The 19,860-nt window shown below is 38.1% G+C and overlaps 3 protein-coding genes across 6 annotated transcripts; 1 reads left to right on the top strand and 2 right to left on the bottom strand.

The window, feature by feature from the left end:
• Window positions 1-1,655: 1,655 nt before the first annotated feature.
• Window positions 1,656-4,533, bottom strand: LOC147864121 (uncharacterized). The gene is made up of 4 exons (XM_087320239.1): window positions 4,128-4,533; window positions 3,749-4,012; window positions 3,530-3,677; window positions 1,656-2,746 (listed from the first exon to the last, which is right to left on the bottom strand). Exons 1-4 carry the CDS (start codon window positions 4,404-4,406, stop codon window positions 2,448-2,450), a joined length of 990 nt encoding a protein of 329 aa, XP_087176365.1. The 5' UTR covers window positions 4,407-4,533; the 3' UTR covers window positions 1,656-2,447.
• A 3,503-nt stretch (window positions 4,534-8,036) lies between these two features.
• LOC147864120 (magnesium transporter MRS2-4-like) lies at window positions 8,037-11,233 on the top strand. Its single transcript, XM_087320012.1, has 4 exons — window positions 8,037-8,340; window positions 9,151-9,599; window positions 9,914-10,180; window positions 10,668-11,233. The coding sequence occupies exons 1-4, from the start codon at window positions 8,058-8,060 to the stop codon at window positions 10,944-10,946; spliced, it is 1,278 nt and encodes a 425-aa protein (XP_087176138.1). The 5' UTR covers window positions 8,037-8,057; the 3' UTR covers window positions 10,947-11,233.
• Window positions 11,234-13,160: 1,927 nt separating this feature from the next.
• Window positions 13,161-19,278, bottom strand: LOC147864119 (uncharacterized protein At3g49140-like). Of its 4 annotated transcripts, none has more exons than XM_087319794.1 (12): window positions 19,045-19,275; window positions 18,833-18,962; window positions 16,920-17,166; window positions 16,699-16,792; window positions 16,525-16,592; window positions 16,278-16,403; window positions 15,979-16,122; window positions 15,649-15,895; window positions 15,165-15,472; window positions 14,275-14,427; window positions 13,828-13,923; window positions 13,161-13,625 (listed from the first exon to the last, which is right to left on the bottom strand). In XM_087319794.1, exons 1-12 carry the CDS (start codon window positions 19,064-19,066, stop codon window positions 13,530-13,532), a joined length of 1,731 nt encoding a protein of 576 aa, XP_087175920.1. In that variant the 5' UTR covers window positions 19,067-19,275; the 3' UTR covers window positions 13,161-13,529. The 4 variants fall into 4 exon arrangements, with proteins under 4 accessions (XP_087175920.1, XP_087175922.1, XP_087175921.1 ...); XM_087319796.1 differs by having other exon boundaries at window positions 15,165-15,464; window positions 15,671-15,895; XM_087319795.1 differs by having other exon boundaries at window positions 15,979-16,119.
• Between the last annotated feature and the right edge of the window lie 582 nt (window positions 19,279-19,860).

The following is a 19,860-nucleotide window of genomic DNA, read 5'->3' as shown; positions in this document are numbered from 1 at the left end:
TGCGTTAGAAGAGTGAAGTGTTCTCTCACTTCCAAAAATTCAAGAACGAAGTAAAAAAGGTAGCCAATTGTCATGTACGTGCCTCTAATCGGACGGCGGCAAAGAGTACTTCTCTGATGCCTTTACAGCATACCTTCAATAAGAAGAAATCCGGCAAGATTTGACTTGCCGACACACACCTCAACAGAACAAAACTATAGCCGAACACAAGAACTTGCACATACTCGAGGTGGCAAGGGCAATGATGAACGAGAAACATCTACCAAAGTCATATTAAGCTGAAGGAGCGAATACGGCTGTCTATCTGATGAATCATTGCACAACATCAGGAGTGCACGATGTTACCCCTCATGAGAGGTTCTATGGGAAGAAACCGGATTTATCCCATGTCAAGATATTCGAATCAATAGCAAATGTACATATTCCCGATGAGAAGCGGCAGAAGCTCGATCCTAAGGTGGAAAAATGTATCCTCTTGGGGTACTCACTCGAGCAAAAAGGGTATAAGTTCTTCAACCCCTCGACCAAGAAGGTACGAGTGAGTAGGGATGTTTTCTTCGATGAGTCGGCATATTGGTACAAAATCAACTCAGCTCCATCCAACCCAATTGAAACCGAGTTCAACACAGATGCGGAGGAGGAGGATCAACTAAGGCTCACATCAGAGGTAAGTCCAATCTCAACCAGGTTGAGTGGACCACAAGGACCTCCAAACAACCAAAGCACGTCACGGCCAAGTCCGAAGACGGACACCAAAGGTAAGGCCAAAATGCCTGAGTACAAAGACTCAGATGGAAATGAATCGACTCACTCACTCGACAGTGAGTATAGTGGATTGGATGTGCCCATCATGAGGACACCAGGAGAACCACGTCGCTCCACCCAAGAGAAGAACGTAGTCAACCGATTCGGCTACAACGACTACATGATATATCATTATGCATTCATGATGAAGGTGGCGATAGTCCTAGAGCCGGAAACCTTTTCCGAAGCCGCAAAAGACCCATGATGGGTTGAAGCTATGAATGGGGAGATGCAAGCACTCTCAAAGAACGAGACATGGGATCTCGTCCCTTCTTCACAAGAGAGATAGCCATCAAGATATGTGTGAGTAACAAGAGAGATTTTCTAATGCCAAAATTCAAAATGTGGAAAGAACAAAAAAACATTGTACCAAAAATTATAGTCAAGCTTCATCGTCGATGAAATCTACACAAATTTCTCTTCTTTAAACTACATTCTTGTCATGGCCCCTCCTATGTAAAGATGCCCACTACTAGGTAGAGATGCTACCTCAAGAGTAAGTAATTCAAGCACACTTTGAAACTCATAGGGGTATTTTGTTAAACTTTGTAAAAAATTTAGCGGGTGTAACTGCTGACTAGTAAGAAGAAGACAGTAAGTAATACGGTAAAATTTAGTAGAAAATCAGCCCTTAAGCCTGCCTATTTGAGGCATGTACATGCTTAAATTTGACAGAACTTGGCATGCTTATTAGACAATGTGATGGACGGTGCCTCTTCTTTGCATACAAGCAATATAGAATAGGTAAACATATTTCTTTGTGTATGTGTTAAAATCATACGAGAAATCTAGAGATAGGTAGCACACGTTTCTTTTGTGTATGCATTCAGATCATACATAAAATATAGAAATAGGTAAACACATATTTCTTTGTTATAAGAAAACATCACTATGTTCTCAATCCACTTCCACGAGAGCCCTAGCCTGCTTCTTTAAGAGATGGATGAATGTTTGAGAAGAGTTCTAGATTTCCTCATAAATCTTTCCAATGGTCAAACAATCTGTTGGGTTCCCTTTCACAAATAACAATGATGATTTTAAGTTGCAACATTGGGGATGATTGATTGCCTTCAATGATGTAGGTTGGATGGGCATTGGATGGATGGTTGCATATGCTTGTTTGAGATGTGGATGTTTCTAATTTAATGTTATTATTGTTGTGATTTACTAGATAGACTGTGTGTGCAAAGACCAGACAGAGCGCATGATCAGAGGATACATGATCATGTTTCTCTAGTTGAACATCCTCAAGAAGGTCATTTGTTGATTGTAGAGAGCAATCCATTAATGGAGCTGTGTGACTCACAATGATGAGCAGAGTGCATGACTAGAGGATATATATATGAACATCACTTAGGCAAGCCATTTATTGAATATTACGGGAATCGCTAGGTTGTCTGCAAAGACTATAGAGTGTGCATAATTTTAGAGGAGACATGAGCATGTTTCTGTGGCTGAACATCCTCATGAAGGTCATTCCTTGATCGCAAATGGTTTATTTAGAAGGAGCATGTGAGATCAATATTATCAACAAGGGCTAAAATCGGAAAGTTTGTTACTGGAGCAAAGAAATGGGGATCCATGAATGGGGGGAGGTCATCATGATTGGGGATATGAATGACCATTGATGAAAGTTAGCAGAGTCAGTGGGACTTGGGTCTTTGCAGAAGCCTTGTGGCATAGGAGAACCAATAGAAGCTGATAATCCTCATTGGCACCATACAAAGGAGTTCACAAAGAGCTCTGCCCAATGAATCCGCAGGGATGATGCCCCGACCCAACACACTGAGTATGAACGAGCCAATATCGGTGGTCGCAAGAAATTCACCTCTCTTCGCCGCCTCCATTACCCTGTGTGCCACCTCCTCCGCCGACTGTGCTCTCGATCGGTCGTAGAAACAAAGCTTCTGTATCAGCTTTGCGCTTCGCCCCGCTTTGTCCACTGACAAACATTTTCATTAGCAATAACCTTTCACTAGTTAGAGAGAGGAATTGGTGGGGGGGAGGAGGGGAAGGCATGAAAAACCTTGCATTTCAAAAAACAGAAAGAACTTGTCTTTATGAACAATATTAAGAAGATGCACACAATTCTCACGGACATTTTCAGGTGCGATGCACTGTGCAGGGAAGGGTGTTGTCATGCCCCTACCCATCATTAAGGTTAAAACACTATAGGGAAGAGTAACATGAAAAAAACTAGGGTTTTCCAGACACAGAGAGAAAAATGTCTAAAAGCTCTTAAATGTGGTAGTAACCTCATCCTATTGGAACCAACAACCCTTAAGCCTCACCTCACCTGGTTTGGTATGTGGAGCCTCACCTACATAAGCTCATAATGGTGAACACTCTTCTCCCACATGGAAGACAAATGTCCTTTCCACTTGTTATAATGGTGGTGTGCATCATGCCAGGTTAATAGGTGCATTGAAGGTCTTCGCCAGCCAATCAATATACAATTGGCTAGTTTACCTTCATCCAACTCTCTACATGGGTTTTTCTCCCCCTCTCTCTTACAATGATAACGCCGAACATGGTTAACAGAAACATGAGAGAATGTGTGGGCTCCTTCCTGGATGAGGAAAAGGATGTCAGAAACATGTTTGTTTTGTGATGTGGCAAGCAATATAAGACCTGACATTTTCCTCACACATTCACCAATTATGTCCACCATATATACTTGGCTAGTTGAGTTTGGTTGCCTTATGTTGTTGCATTTTCTTTTTACCTTGATCCAGCATTGGAGTCTCTACGAAAGGTGGACACGCAAATGTTACTGGAATGTTGTATGGCATGAGTTCAACCCTCAGATAATCGGCAAGCCCTTTCAGTGCATGCTTTGTTGCAGTGTATATGTTCGCCTCGGGTATGAATGCCTGCAAGATTAAAGGTGATTAGAATAGCTTAGCATATGAGACAATAAAAAGTGATGAGATGATTTGCTTACCAAGCTTGCCGATGAGCCCATGATGATGACGGAACAAGGGGTGTGAAAGCTTCTTGACTTGATGTGAGAAAGGGCAGCATGAAGGGGAAACACACAACCTAAGAAATTGCTTCTTGCCATATACTCCAACTGTTTGATCTCGACTTCATCTAGGTGGCCTTGGCACGCTAATCCGGCATTACAAATCAATATGTCGATCGCCCTCCAATTCAAACTTCCCTTGATGACCGATGAAACCGCGGCTGCATCACCTACATCAACTGCCTATGCGTATCAACATGGCTTGACACAACACCATGAGTATTTGAAAGTAAGAAAAGAAAAAGAGTTTATAAACAAAGGTGTTCCAAAAAAACACATAAGGGTTGTTAAAACATACCTCGAAACGGATGTGATCGGAAGGATATCCCATGGTTTTGGTGAGAACTTCATAAGCATTGACGAGTTTCGCATGCGTCTTGGAGATGAGGGTCACATAGGCCCCTTGTGAGAGGCAGAGCTTTGCCAAAGCTAAGCCAATGCCACTTGATCCACCTGTAATGAACACATGCTTGTCCTTGAGGCTGGTTATATGCTTGGGTTTCTTGCGAAGCAAAACCGCGAATGCCACAAGAATAAGCCCGGCAGAGATTATGGCCCTTAGAATGAAATTCTCCATGCTAATGTCTCTCTCCTCACTCTTAAGACCTCATGGCAACAATGTGGGAATCCCCTCAGAATTAAGACATATATAAATATATATACAAGAGCAAGTGCAAAGGAGCAAATAGAACCGGGTACAGTGGAAGATATATGTGTATATATACATATGTGTGTGTGTGTGTGTGTGTGTGTGTGTGTGTGTGTGTGTGTGATGAATTCAATGCTGCCCTTGCACTTTGACATAAAAGCTTCATATCTACTTCTTCGTCTTCTTCTTTGGAGGATGCCATATATGTATGCCTATGTTTACTCCAAAAGAATGATGAATCATCAAGAAAGCAATGAATTAAATGATCTTCAAAATACTTGTTTTCTTTATTGATACAACAAAATGGGGTTGCTAGGTTAATGCTACCATCATATCACAATGACTATCACATCATCCTCTATCCTTGCTCGAGCTTAACATGACCAAGCATTTGGAGCCATACATGCCCAGCCAAACAATTGAAACTAACCCTCAATACCTTGAATCCAAGTGTATATGGCGGTGAGTGCATTACACAGTTGCCTACCTCCTTATTCCTTGTTTGGACAAAAGGTTGGCCTTTCACTAAGATCAAATAGTGTCACATATCAATGGTGCTTATATGAAACTCAGACATGGAAATTAGACTATGGTCCTATGAACTCGGATAAATTGTCATACTACGGTCCTACGAAAAATCAGGCCATGTATTGATGGGCAACGAATTTGCATGATTTATTGTGAGACTAGTTGTTATCAAGAAGATGATGAATACGTCGGAACAACCTTTGCACATGCAAATATGGTCATAAAAGGTGAGGGATATACCTATCGACCTAGTAAATTCGAGGTTCCAACTTACATAAGGACAATTTTCATTGAGAGATAAATTTCGCCTTTTTCTTCTACCAAAACCACAGCCTAGCACAAAGGGCTGGCAATCATCCAAATGAGTGATGAAGCATTTAGTATGGGGATAGTGGTAGCAAATGCATCCGTCCTCTAGCAAATAAATGCCACTTTTGCCCAACAACCAAAAGAACAATAAATTGTAGAGTGCCTACATTTTCTTGGTTTCTTTACCATGTGTTTTTGAGATTTTATTGAATGCTCAGTCAAATCGATTGCTCGATATGAAACTTGCCACTTTCAAAGGCCAGGCTGTAGCATTACACATTCGTGTTTGCATGTTTCTATATAACAACAAATGTTTGACGTTGTTTGCTTATATGGCGAGTAAACAAAATGTTTTCATACTATGATCTACCATGTAATACTTATTCACATGGTCATTTTGCATGCATTTTTATTATTATCGAGCAAACATGTTCATCATCATAGACTATAGTCTTTTGCGTGTTTAGTTTATTCATCAACTATTTTTATTTTTTTACCACTTGGGTCAAGCTCATATGTGTCATATGATAGGGTTTTCGTTCAATGAATGATGGTGAGCAAATAACATTCAAACAACATGTTCATGGCTTGCAATAAAAAATTCTACCACTAAGCCAATTACTAAAGAAACATTTCCCAGACATTGGTGCTAGGTTCCTAGAAATCTGGAAAAAGCTTGGTTGAATACTACTAAAACATTTTTGACTCATTGATGATTACATGGTTTAGCTTGCATATTGCAAGGTGTTGCAAATCATTTTCACCAAACCAAATGAATAATCTTTCTTGTTGATGGATGAGAGAAAAGAGTGCAAAAAGTGGGGGGCCATGTGATGCCTAACTTTAGTTAAATGTGAACCCCAACCTTAGTTGACGAAAGAAGATAAAAAGAAGACACCTAAGGCATGTGAAACCCAACCTTTCTCTCTCTCTCTTTGATGTTGAAAACACACAATTATATTAATAAATGTGTGTATGAAAAACATTACTTGCTATGGGTATAACTATTTACAATGGAGTATGGTCACCCACTAACTACAAGGGTAGTGGAACATGTTGAATTGCCAAACACTCCACCGAAGAAGAATTTCTACTTGCTGCAATAAAGAAATTTATCACGTTATTACTCCTTTCAACTTTCGTAGATATGCTTTGAATTCATGCCTACTATCAAATATGAAAGCATTGTGCATATCACAATTGTGTAATCTGTAAATAACATCATTACACATTAGACATAACTTTATTATTTTGGAATCATTCTTTTTTATGCTTCTTGCATGCAATCCCCAATACCTCATGAATAAGAAAATGATCTCTGTTTTTTTCTATTATATTTATCTTACTCTAGCACCAATTTGTTAAAACTTTTGGCAATACATCTTGGGTTCGAAACCCAATTTTCACACCTCTCTATTACTTCATACATGTTTCTTAATTTACTAGATGCCACTGTGGAATCCCATGACCTTCTGGTCATCCATTGGGGAACCTTACCAACTAAGCTACATCTATTTGGGCTCTCTCTCTCTCTAAATAATGGCTTTCATTACGAAAGGAAGAAAACACCATCGTGACTGGGAACCTTACCAACTAAGCTACATCTATTTGGGCTCTCTCTCTCTCTCTCTAAATAATGGCTTTCATTACGAAAGGAAAAAAACACCATCGTGACTAACTTACTGCAATGTATAGAACCCTTATATGGATCAAAATACTACTAAAAGTCCAAACTCGATGCACCTTACACACCAATTCAAATGGCGAATATGATGATATGTGACCTTAGATCTCTCTCTTCATGATTGAGATTTTGTGACTTCTCTAGTAATGTCAATTGCCACAAAACAAGTCCTTTTAACTTTACAACATATATTTGTCACCCCAACTTGCGAATCAAAAGTGAAGGCATTCCGCATGTTCCGATTGAACCATAACTTCCAATACCTCAAGAACTCAAAAATAATTTGGAAATGAGACATCGGTTCATTGTTCTCCATATGTGCAAAAACCCAACTAAAGGACGATAGGCTTACTCCAGTTCGAGACATCCACACTAAATTAATACACCTCCAAACCATCCTTGTCATCGGGCATGAAAGAAATCGATGGCTAATATGTTCCAATTCCACCGAACAAAAGAAACATGTTCCTTTAGTAATGTTTTTTTTTTTAAATGCATCCCCCAATGGCACAAGTCCAACCATAACTCTCCAAATAAATACCTTCGCTCGTAACATCAATCGAGAACACCAACCTGCCTTGATAACATGAAGCCACCAAGTAATGGGCTTACGAAAAACTCTCTCTCTCTCTCTCTCTCTCTCTATCAATAATGTCATCTCTTACCTTCTCGATGTTTCACATGATGGCAACAATTAGGTCAGGATTTTATACGAAGCTTTCTTGGAATGTCAGCAGGATTGGAAGGTAGGTGTCCATGGCATCAAGACGCAACGACGATCAGCTTGCCTCTCGAGTACATACATACATATGTACAAAGATGAGATATGTACTCTCGTGTCCCTTAAAGGACATTCACACACACACACACCCCTTATGAGATGACAGAGGCTCTTCATGCCCCCCCAATGACCTTCCTTCCTTTCCATGTTGATGTGACCAAGTCCCACCGTTATGTATGTACATATTGATTGGCTCATGATGGATGATGGGCCATTGATTCTTCCTTGTTCTGATCAGAGTAACAGACAAGACAGACAGAGAAACCCAGAAAGATAGATGGGGAAGCCGCCGGTCTTCTTCCGAGATCGCATCGCAGACCGGGCTTCCTACACTGTCCTGGATGGGAAGCCTCATCAGCAAGACGCTGGACAGATCCTTCAGATGAATTTCCTCAAGAAGAAGAAGAAACCCGATGGTCGCCTCTGGATGCGCCTCCGGTCCGACGGCGACTCCGAGCTTCTGGAATTGGACAGGAGTACTCTCACGAAGCTCGTCTCCATTCCTGCTCGTGATCTTCGCATCTTGGGCCCTGTCTTCTCCCAATCTTCGAGCATTCTAGGTAATTGATTCTTCTTTTTTATTCAAAGAGAAAGATATACATACATCTATATATACTCGCACATACATGTCTACATATCGTTATATCTGTATGTATATACGTAGAGAGAGAGAGAGAGAGAGAGAGAGAGAGAGAGAGAGAGAGAGAGAGAGAGAGAGATTTGCCTTTATGGAATGCCTCAAAGCCATGAGGTGCTAATAATTGATGCACAAAATAATTGGTGCACCCAGGGCACATGTGAGCATTAAATTTAAAAATAAAGGTTTTAAGTACTGGACTTAATCATTTTTTATGCTGTGATTCTATTAATGTGGTGCGATTGAGCAATGATATTGGTCCTATCATCTTAATAAGCTTGTCGCTGACTCAACCACATTTTTTAGAGGATGATACACTTTCGTGGATGATCTCCCTCACAATGACCAGGATGTCTATTATGAATGGACAAGGGGACATGGACTAGCCCTTGTGGCAATAAGATTTGAATTTTTTTTCTTCTGTTTATGACCTTGTGCTTACTCTATGAACATTATCACACAGAAACTCTGTTTCATTTGAAATTATGAAAACCAAATTGTTTATGTTTTGTTTTGTTCATGAACATATATATATATATATATATATTTTCTCAGTAAGTTGACTTTTTGTGAGAACTGTAATCTTAAATTTATAATGTCAATTTGTTATTTTTAGTCTGTATGTAGAAGTCTTATAGTATATTGTCCAATGAATATTTATGTAGAGAGATTAATTTATTTATGTGAGTTGAAAAGATGCCATATTAGATCATTTCTCTTTTATGGTTTGCAGCAAGAGATAAGGCAATTGTGGTGAATCTGGAATTTATCAAAGCTATTGTGACTGCACAAGAAGTTCTGATTCTGGATCCTAGAACCGCAACTGTTGCTCCATTCATAGACCAACTGAAGGAGCAACTCCTAATTTCAAGAACCCATGATGTGCATAGAAATGGAAATCTAGACCTTGTGTCATCCAAACTAACTGATACTCAAGAAGATGAGCCTCTGTTAGGCTCAGATTTTGTTGGGTCTACTGAGGATGAACTTCCATTTGAGTTCAGAGTTCTTGAAGTAGCACTTGAAGTTGTGTGTGGTTCTCTGGATGCAAGAGTGACAGAGCTGGAGAAAAATGCATATCCCATTTTAGATGAGCTAACACGGAATGTTAGTACTAGCAACTTAGAACATGTTCGAAGCTTAAAAAGCAATCTTACACGACTCCTTGCTCGTGTGCAAAAGGTAGGCCATTACTTTCTGGTTCTTTGCTCGAGTTTTTCTTATTTCCCTAAATGCTCCGACTTTTGTTATTTCCTCAAATTCCTTTATATAAGTGCAATGCGAGCAATCATACACTAAATTCACCCCCTTCTCAATTACATGTTATTTGAGCAATTTATGCGGTCACTTCATGTCCTTTTTCTCTCTCTTTCAAGGATTAGCCAAGGGTATCTGGTGAAATAATGGAAAGTTGGGGTCACTTCAGATTTTTGGTATCCTCCCTAAACAAAACTCTTGGTTATTCTCACAATCTGTTTCTTCTTAGACAATGACAGGTGAGGGATGAAATGGAGCACCTTCTCGATGATGATGAAGACATGGCTCATCTCTATTTGACTCGCAAGAATCTCATTGCTCAGGAAGAAGAATTGAATTCCATGGTTAGTCCTGTGAACTCACCACGAGTTTCGCATCTGAGTTCTCGCCGATCCAGTAATACCAGCTTTGTAAGCTCTGCAAATGATTATAATGTTGAGGAGCTTGAGATGTTACTTGAAGCATACTTTGTGCAGATTGATGGTACTCGAAAGAAGATTCTTGCGGTATGTTTTTTTTATCTATGGCCACTTTTGCATCTTATTTTGTTTATTTCACTGTTAATACATAGACGTTGTACCTGTACTTTTGCATCCTATTTTGTTTATCTGCAGTATTATATGCATACAGCCTATCTGTACTTGAGCATATTAGTTTGTTTATCTGCATGATTAGACCTACTATCTATCTGTACTTAAGCATCTTAATTTGTTTATATACACTATTATGCATGTGAACGGATTCGAGTGTATTTGAACTTTAGATACATTAGATGATTAAATAGATTGTTTGTGTTTGAATTTGATTGTGTGCATAGCAATTCAGATGGACTTTATGCAACTTACAAAAACAGGAATGAATTTGTGGCCATTGAGTTGAACACCTTAGCAATATCAATAAACAATACATTATATTATGCTTCTCCAAATATTCCTTTCTTGCATGTTTGAAGGTTGATTTGGCTATGCTCTAATGGATGTATTTGAATGCAAGGTACGTGAGTATATTGACGATACTGAGGACTACGTGAACATTCGGTTAGATAATCAACGAAATGAGCTTATCCAGCTTCATCTCACTCTGGGTGTATTAGCATTTACAGCTTCCCTTGTCTCGGGATGTGCTGGGGCTTTGGCAGTAAATATACCCTGCCCGTTGTACAATAAACATGGTGTTTTCACTCCTGTTGTTACCAGCTTTGTATCAGTGTCAGCCATCCTCTTCTTTGTGATCTTGGGCTATGCAAGGTGGAAGGGACACTTCACATCTTAAAAAGTTCAATGAAACTGATATACAATATGGGTTGTGATGACATATTCGTAGAAAAGTAACATATCAGCCAGCCTATACGATAATTGCGAATTGTAATTGTTTATCAATATGTACCTCTTGTCTGAGCCTGAAAACATACACTTTTATCACACTTTCTGAGCTACTACACCAAGGACATAAATGGCGGCTCTGATATATGTATGTACAAATTATTGGCGGTGAAGTATTGTCGAAACTTGCTCTATAGTTTTCCAAAACTTTGTTTTAGCTTATGTTTCACTTTCACCCTCAAGTTTCTGATATGCAACATTCTCCCTCTTTTTTATGTGAGCCAATATGAGTGTCGCAATACCATTATCGTGATTTGCTCAATCCAGTTTTCAATGATGGTAAAGCTTGTTCCTAGGGTAATAATATTATTAGCCAACAATTCCCAAGGTTCCATCTTCTATTATCATGTTATGACATGGATGTAGATGTCCTATTAACTTTTTTTACATGAGCCATGATATGAAACATTAGGAAATGCCCCATGTTTCTCATTTGCGTATGTACTCGAAAATGCAGAACTTAACCAGTAATTGGAGTTGACTCGGGTCGTATATTGTTTCTATAAAAAGAGTAGGCATAGATATTGTATTATTCTATACATTTAGACCCCTCTAATTTTATATTCAAGGATAAATCTGTTCAATTTTGTATGGACAACCAATCTAGCAAGCTTTAATTTATTTAAATAACAAATTCTATTGTAATGGTTAATGGAAGTAATGATAGATTTCGCCATGGTTGCATGCATAGATTGACATATTCGCCCCACGAATGCATACGAATATGAATACGAATGCACGAAAACGTATTCGTTTTAAAAAAGAGAAGAGGTAATAAACTCCCTCTTTTTTAGTCTCTTAGATATCAAAAAGGGTATATTTTCACTTAGACAATAGAAAGGGGACTTTTGACACTAATAATATTTTTATAATAGATGTAAAAATATTCGTTTTATTTTTAATAATAAAATAAAATATGTAAGATATGAGTTGTATATTATCTTTTATGTACATTGCCATAACTAAAGGAAGTAGTTTGTTTTGGAAATAAAAAATAAAAAAATAAAAATAAAGGTTCATTAATTTCACACTTTTTACTCTCCCAAAATTTGTTATGGATATTTTTATTTAACATTAAAAAGGGGACTTGACACGAATCATATTTTTATAATAGATGTAAAAATAGTTGTTTAAAAAAATTAAAAATTAAAAATTAAAAAAAAGAAAGGCTCATAAACTCCCCTCTTTTTTATTTGACACTAAAAAAGAAACTTGACACTAATTATATTTTTATAATCTATTAATGAATGATTGTTCTTTTTTAGTGAATTAACTAATTTTTATTATATAAATTTATTTTGCAAAAGGAATGGTTTTATAATATTCTTGGGACCATTTCTTATGCTCGAATATTGCAAATATCACGCATGTGTCAATCAATGGTTGCACATGTATATGGATTTTCTTTTAGCCAAGTGGTTTGTGAGAAATCTTATTATTTGTGTCAATTGCTACACATTTGTGAGAAAGTTAATTGATTGATAGTGATTTGTGAGAAAGTTAATTGATTGATAGTGAGTTCTGCAGTTGCATATAAAGCTCACAAACATTTATGCAAACCATCTTAACTTGAGGATGCACAGAAAATGCTGATATAGACTGTTAGTGTTTGTGAAACATCTAGGGCATATTTAATCGGTCTCGTATAGGATTCAAAGGATGTTAGTGTTTGTGAAACATCTAGCATTAGGTTAAGGCTAGTGCCTTAGGTGGATATCTGGCCATGTTGAATACACTAAATGTGCATTATATGTGCACACTGCATGGCCTATGATAGGACTCTAGGACATCAATGACAAAGTTATGGGATCAATGTATAGCTGAGTTGATTAAGTTCACATATCATACCTATTAGTGCTTATGCTCCAAATGCCAGAAACCACATGCCAAAATTTTCAGTACACTTTTACACTAAGAAGCAGCTACCAGATTTTGAAATGCATTGTGATAAGGTAAACACTTTGACACTGTTTACGAGGGAGACCACAACACAACATGAGTAACTAGACTTCGGTTTGGCTTAATATTTGTTGCAATGTTTTAAACTACTTACTAGTGAATTGGGGGCAAAGAAAATTAGGCCATCCATTGCTTTTACTCAATAGAAGTAACAGAATTTTATTTCTGACATTTTGTGGATGTACATGTCTTTTGTTTTTCCACTCTTAAGGTGCTCATCACTGATTCTCTTTACTGACAGCACCCCAAAAGAAGGGTTGGCAGACTCACAAGGCTAATTGCTTTCCATCCAAAAAATCATGTTAAACTGCCCATTTCCTTTTAAAATGTGAACGATTACAGGGAATTAACATTTCTGAGCATGGGCAAGCAGTTTGAAGTGGAAACTCGGATGCATATACGCAGCAATTTGTAATCTAAGTGACGCTCATTTGTGACTTCTATCCGAAATGAATATGAAGTTTTCTGCTTGCCAATGGAAATTGATTGAGCAGAAAGATCAGAAATACTTGATTTACGGCCATGCCCTTCGCTTTCTTCGACCTTTCAATGGAATTTCCGGAAACAATAGCTCATTAATGAGCTGCTCTGCATTCTCTTCAGATGTTGCCTGCCAAGACAGCTCAGAAACATTATCCATCTAATGCCCTCAGACTACAGTTAAAAGGTGTGCTTTGAGAGAGACATTCAAACTTTATTCGTTATGCTCTTAATAAGACAGTAAAAAATGATCGAGAATAAGACACTTTTCACAATTGCATTTAGTTAAGAATCTATTTGGATACTAGACATGGAAATCCAATAAAATATACCCGTTGGCTGAAGGAAATTCTCACAGTCTTCACTTCTCTTCCGCAATGTACACGCAAATCCATCCCTAAGCTATCTAGATGAAGCAGTGCCACTTCCTGCAAAGAAATTACTAGCAAAGTTACATGAAAAATGTTAAAAAGTTCTAAAGCAAGAACCAAGTGTCTGAACCAAAAAACACCTACTCAACTGTAAAAGAAAATAATGCATTCCCTAAAAGCTAGTAATACACATATACATATGATACATCTTTATTCTTTATTAGCTCTAGTATAAATAAAATAGGTCAATGTATCAATGTTTCATAAATCATTACTACAGTTTTTACTGTATAACAATTTTCAGATGAATCATCAATGGATAAAAATCAGGTTGCAAACAGGTTCTCAATTGCATAACTTCTGGATCATGTCACTCATATAAGAAAGACGAAAATAGATGCAACTTACCTCCACTTCAAGTCCTTTCCTATGCAGACATACTGATTTCAATGCATCCTCGAGAACTTTTCCACGGGCATTCAAACGTTCAATGATTTCATGCCCTGCTCGAGAAAGAATATCCGGCTTCACTGATTGGAAGTCAACCTTGTCTACCATTGACTGCAACAAAGTGGTGTCTTACTAAATAGTTGGAGAAAGAACGTGTGAGGATAGTTGGAGAAAGGGTAAAATGACTCAAGCACTAACCCATTAATTATTGAAAACATGAAGAAAAGGAGAGTCTCTCTCCCAGAGAACCCCATAGGAAAGAGGAAATATGGACTGTGTTTTCAATTCTCAGAATTTCAAAGGGAGTGTGGAGTGAGAGATAAAAGCACATAAGTGAAGTGCGTTTGGAAGAATGGCAAAGTTTGTAACTGCAAAGAGCCAAGGATGTCTCTGATGTTAAAGCCAAGGATGTACAAGTCTTGAAAGATCTATGAAGTGTCAGGGTCACCATCTGAATAGATATAACCTCAGATTTGGCGCAGAACTCAACATCTTCCTCATAAACAGAACCAGAGGGTGTGATCCCTCTAAAAATAAGTGGGTGCCCCTATCCAAAGCTGACATGGAAAATGATGACAAGTTATGACTCGTGCTAGTTTCTAGTAATAATCTAGGAGTGGCTCAGAGTGGTTCTATGGTCACTTCACAAAATGGTTCTCATTAACCATTTTATGTTTAAAGATGAGGTACAAGAGAAATATAAAAAGAAGTGAACACCAGTTCCTCCCCAGATATCAAGACAAGCTTATGCCTCAGATAATGAGTTTTCCAATGTGGAGATGCATAGGTATGTTAAAAAACCAAATAATAAACCAATTTAAAGTTGAGGAAATCAAAATCAGACGTACTTGTGCGCGGAAGAATGAAATAACATGTATGTTTTGAATATCAAGCTTGTAGAAAGCAACTCCAGATTCATTCTGGTTGCTTTCGTCTTCTTTGTTTTCCTCTGCTTCAGCGCCGTCATCTGACACCATCCTGAATTCCACAACCATTTCACCATCAGAATCACCAATCCCACCTTCAGATGGCCACAGCATGGACTTTTCACCAAATTTTGAATGTAGAGAATTATGCTGGTTGGATATCTTTCTTGTGGAATCAACAAAATCAGTTGAAGTTGAACTACTGATCACAGATACTGAGTCCTCTTGGCCTGCAAATTGGAAGCATACCATGTCTGTTCTAAATTTCTAAAAATGCACAGCCAAGGAAGAGCAAATCAAGAAATTCCTCTAGTACAGATGCATTTATTCATATTTAATATTAAATAGTAAAATGATGTAGCTTTTGCAATATTCATCTAAACCAAATAGAAAACACAGCATGCACCTGCTGGTGTTCTTTCTACTACGCCTGTTGAAGTCTGCCATTCATCATCAGCATCAGTATCAGTATCAGTATCAGCATCCTCATCATCAGCATCATCGGCATTACTCTCTTCATCATTACCAAATCTATCTTGAAAAAGTTGTTCTGCATACTTCTCTTCTTCACCATGCAACCGGATCACCTCACCAACAATTCTGAGGCTTTGGGAAGGCTTTTCAATTTTCACATCATCATCTGCTAGTGCAGCCTTCAGTAAGCCAGAGTATTTGTAATTCAGTAAAGAATGTATGCCATCTGAAAGATATTTTAATTCAAGTACTCAATACATACCGAACTCAAAGCATCTGCAAAATCAAGGGGATGAATGGATTGTAGAGTTCCTAGCCCACTCCAATCTCCAATAGATTCTGCTGATTCTTCTTCCAGGTCATCAAGGATGAGTTCTGTACCCTCTTCAGTGAGAATCGTCCACTGCTGCACTCAGACAAATAAGTCATACAAGAATACAAATTTCTAACTAGCATGATTTCATGCTGCAAGCAATGAAAAGCAACATAAGTTTGGGGAATATTTTTATATATATCCAACTCAATTGATTTATGTTTATAAATTTTTAATCACCACCATACCTCTTCCTCGTCATCCTCATCAGAATCCAAACTATCTTCATCGGAATCATGTTGTGTGCTTCCGTTCTGAACTTCTTGTTGTTCAAGAATCCAGTCTTCAATACTATCATATCCTATGGCAACATTCTGAATACAAATTTCAATTTCAGATAGCAATCAACTAGGTTTAAAATGTGTCATTAATCAAAACAATCAAACAAATCTAGAAGGAATGACATGTGATGCTAATTTCAATATTGCCTCGTACCATCTGTTTTCCCGCATTGTTAAGAGTTGCAAGAAATTCACTATCATCATCAATCTGAAAATAGAAATCTTGCAGAAAAAAGAATCCATTTCAACCTTGTAATGAATGACAAAGTAAAACTATATATACATATACACATATGCATATATTAAAAGAAGGATAAATGTATATTACCCCCGTGCTCATCAACAAGAAATTGCACCTCTGTGCCAAAAATGTGATCTTCATCATCCCACAATGAAGAAAAGATAACAGCATTTTCATTAACCTGAAATATTTGGAAGTTTCAGGATGCATTGAAGCTTGCATAAACAAAAAGAGAACAGGCAGAATTAAATAAATTTTGGGTCTAAACTTATTGAGCTTCAGTCCATAGAGTTGAATAGTATACAAACCTCAGTGAGAGTACGTGCAATCTCTGCATCTGTTAACCTTCGATCTGTGAGCTCCATATTCTTTTTCTTCTCAAAGCTGGAGATATCTTCAAGCGGATGATAACCAAGATCTCCCATATATGAAGATGCATCAGGTTTTGAATCAGGAAAATCTGCAGCAACACATACTTCTGTTCTGTATTCTTTCCGCTTCTGAAGAACTGAAAGATGCTCCAGAACTGAACCAAATGTGTGCCTGTCACTAAATCTGGCCATACATAAACCACAAAACCATATCAATGCAATATTTAGCTGCATCAATATCATGCATAAATGAAGATGAAAACAAAACATTACAAAGGCTGAAGAAAATATGTTCAAATGTTGTATCTTGAGACTAAAACACGAGTATGGACGCGGAAATTCACTTTTACGTGATCTAATAAGACATAGTGAAATCAATAAACAGCTGTTATTCCTGAATTAAAAATTCTACAGAGAATAGTTTTTAAAAAATCCAGTATAATTTATAATTTTTTGTTTTGTCAAGACAGCCAAAGTTGCCTCGCTATCTGAAACGAATCTAAAGTGTCCCCTAGACACAACTCCACCTAGGAAAGTGAGTTGGATAGACCACCCAAACACATCCAGCATCCGGTGACTTCTGTGTTGGGGCAGGCGTTCAATGACAAGGACCTTGTATCAAATGTACAATTTCTATGGTCCTGGCTTACAGTGATACTGCACATTAAAAGTAGATCACATATAGTTTTCTTTCACAGACCTTAGTATTTCATTATGTCAGATGTAACCTCATAATGCATGAGCATCCCCGCCACTTTAGAACAGTTGGAGCAGGAATACTGTTTTGGAGGTCAAATGTCACTTTGCCATACATGTAGATTCATTCCAATTCCCAAAACATGGTAACAAATATTTCAGTCTCTGAAAGGTTGCAATGAGAAGAAGGCAGCAGAAATCCAACTATGCCCATTTGAAGCACTGGTGCGAAGGAAGAAGAGTTCTCTCTACCGAGTAATCACAGTTTTTTCAGAGTAAAGGATAAAAAGAAACCTTTAATTCTTGAATAGTTCCAGGGAGGATGAGAATAGAAGTGAAACAAACCACAAGGTCGTCCTTTTAAATGAGAAAATGAAGAATGCATCATAGTTGAATCCCGAAAGAAGGTATTAATAGCATTAGAAGTGGTGCATACTGTATGTACACATATGCATATGTATGTACATATAGTTATCACTGAAACCAAGGCTCTGCGTGAAGATATCAACTATAAACCATCCTTAGACAAGATCATTCACAGATGTACACACATACTGTTCCTAAAATATTGTTTCCTTAGGAGGTCAGGGAAAAGTAGTAATAAAGAATATTGCTTATAACCAAGCACAACATACTGATCCATGCTCAACTGACTAGGCCTATACAAAACATGAATATGTTTTATGATTTATGATTATCTGCGCAAGATTGCATCTATACTGCTCGGAACATAGCATCGTGCATACCATGATCTTCCCATCCAGCATCATTTTTCCTTTATTTCTTCATCCACAAATTGCGTCCAATGTGACTATGCGTAAATCGTCTACTCAACCACAAGCCTCCAGTGTTGCTTGCTTATTAACATGCCAGATGCAGAGACGTCTCATATTCACATTGAAACATGTTTATTGGGGAGTGAGACCTTGTTTCACATTGCTTAAATTCATCTGCTTCATCCATTTCCTTATGAGATCTTTACGTAAGGGTTAAACAACACTTCCTTGTCCGTTATACATAAAACCACTCATCCTAGCTACTCTCTATTTTTCACTTCCAAACAAAATCCTTGCTGATATCAGCACTAGAGTGTAACCCTAGCTCATATGGAAGAAAGAAAACACATGACCGAGCGAAAAAGAGAAGAAATTTACCTGACGGTGATAGAGCTCTTGTTGTTGTTTCTGAGAGACGAAGAGAAAACCCTAAATGTCTTCTTGCTGCTTCCATTACAACCTCCTGATTGGGATGTGATCATGAACCCATTATCTTGAACGTTAGGCACTGTACGCAGAAAAGTCAAACCCTTAGCTGAAAAGAAGGAGAAGCAAGAAAAATGAAACCCTCAAATTGGATTGAATCTAACCAGGGAGCAGAACAGAGGCCATAGCTGAGACAGGGGGGGGGGGGAGTGGAAAAACAGAGGAGGGGGAAAAAGGAGAAACAAAAAAGAATGAAGAAAGATGAGGTGGAGGAGAAAGAAGCCAAACAAATCGCTAAGTTAAACAAGCCAGAAGCCTCAAAGGGCCTTCTTCTTCTTCTTCTTCTTCTTCTTCTTCTTCTTCTGTTGTTGTTGTTATGGTTTTCATCATGCCATTGCCATAGCCATAGCCATAGCCATAGCCACCACCATATCCATCTCTATCTCCCAAATTCCTTCTTTGCCAAACATTGTATTTTATTCTCTCATCTCTCTCTCTCTCTCTCTCTCACACACACACACACACAATATATTCTTTTTTTTACCTTCTTCCCTTCCATAAGAAGAAGGAAAAGAAAGGAGGAGAAAAAGAGAAAGAAAAGAGGAGGGAGAGGGGGGTTCTTCACTTTTTTTAAGTCCTCCCATTCATTATTGGTTGGGTCCTTCACATTATCTTCATCTTTTTGGTACCCATCTCTCATCTCCACTTTGGCCATCCATCCCAAACCATTATATTCCTTTTTCCTCCTCCTATGCCTCCTCAATATGTACATCTCTTGCACTCTGAAAAATACAAGAAATATTATTAGCACATGGATTCAAACATCACCCACACGTTTGTCCGCCCGTCGCAGATGGCTTCGCGACGCGCTCGCGCCCGCGCCCGCGCCTTTGCAACCGTGATGATGATGGGTGTGAGACAAAAGAGTACATGAATATATTTTACCAACCTCAAGTTGCAACCGAATTATTATAGCTTCA

Source organism: Azolla caroliniana, unplaced genomic scaffold (genome assembly GCF_043228905.1).
Source record: "Azolla caroliniana isolate FFs.n. ecotype wild unplaced genomic scaffold, voAzoCaro1.0.p SCAF_5, whole genome shotgun sequence".
Classification (NCBI taxonomy): Eukaryota; Viridiplantae; Streptophyta; class Polypodiopsida; order Salviniales; family Salviniaceae; genus Azolla; species Azolla caroliniana.
Note: the sequence above shows the minus strand (reverse complement) of the source record. Positions and strands in the feature narration are given on the sequence as shown.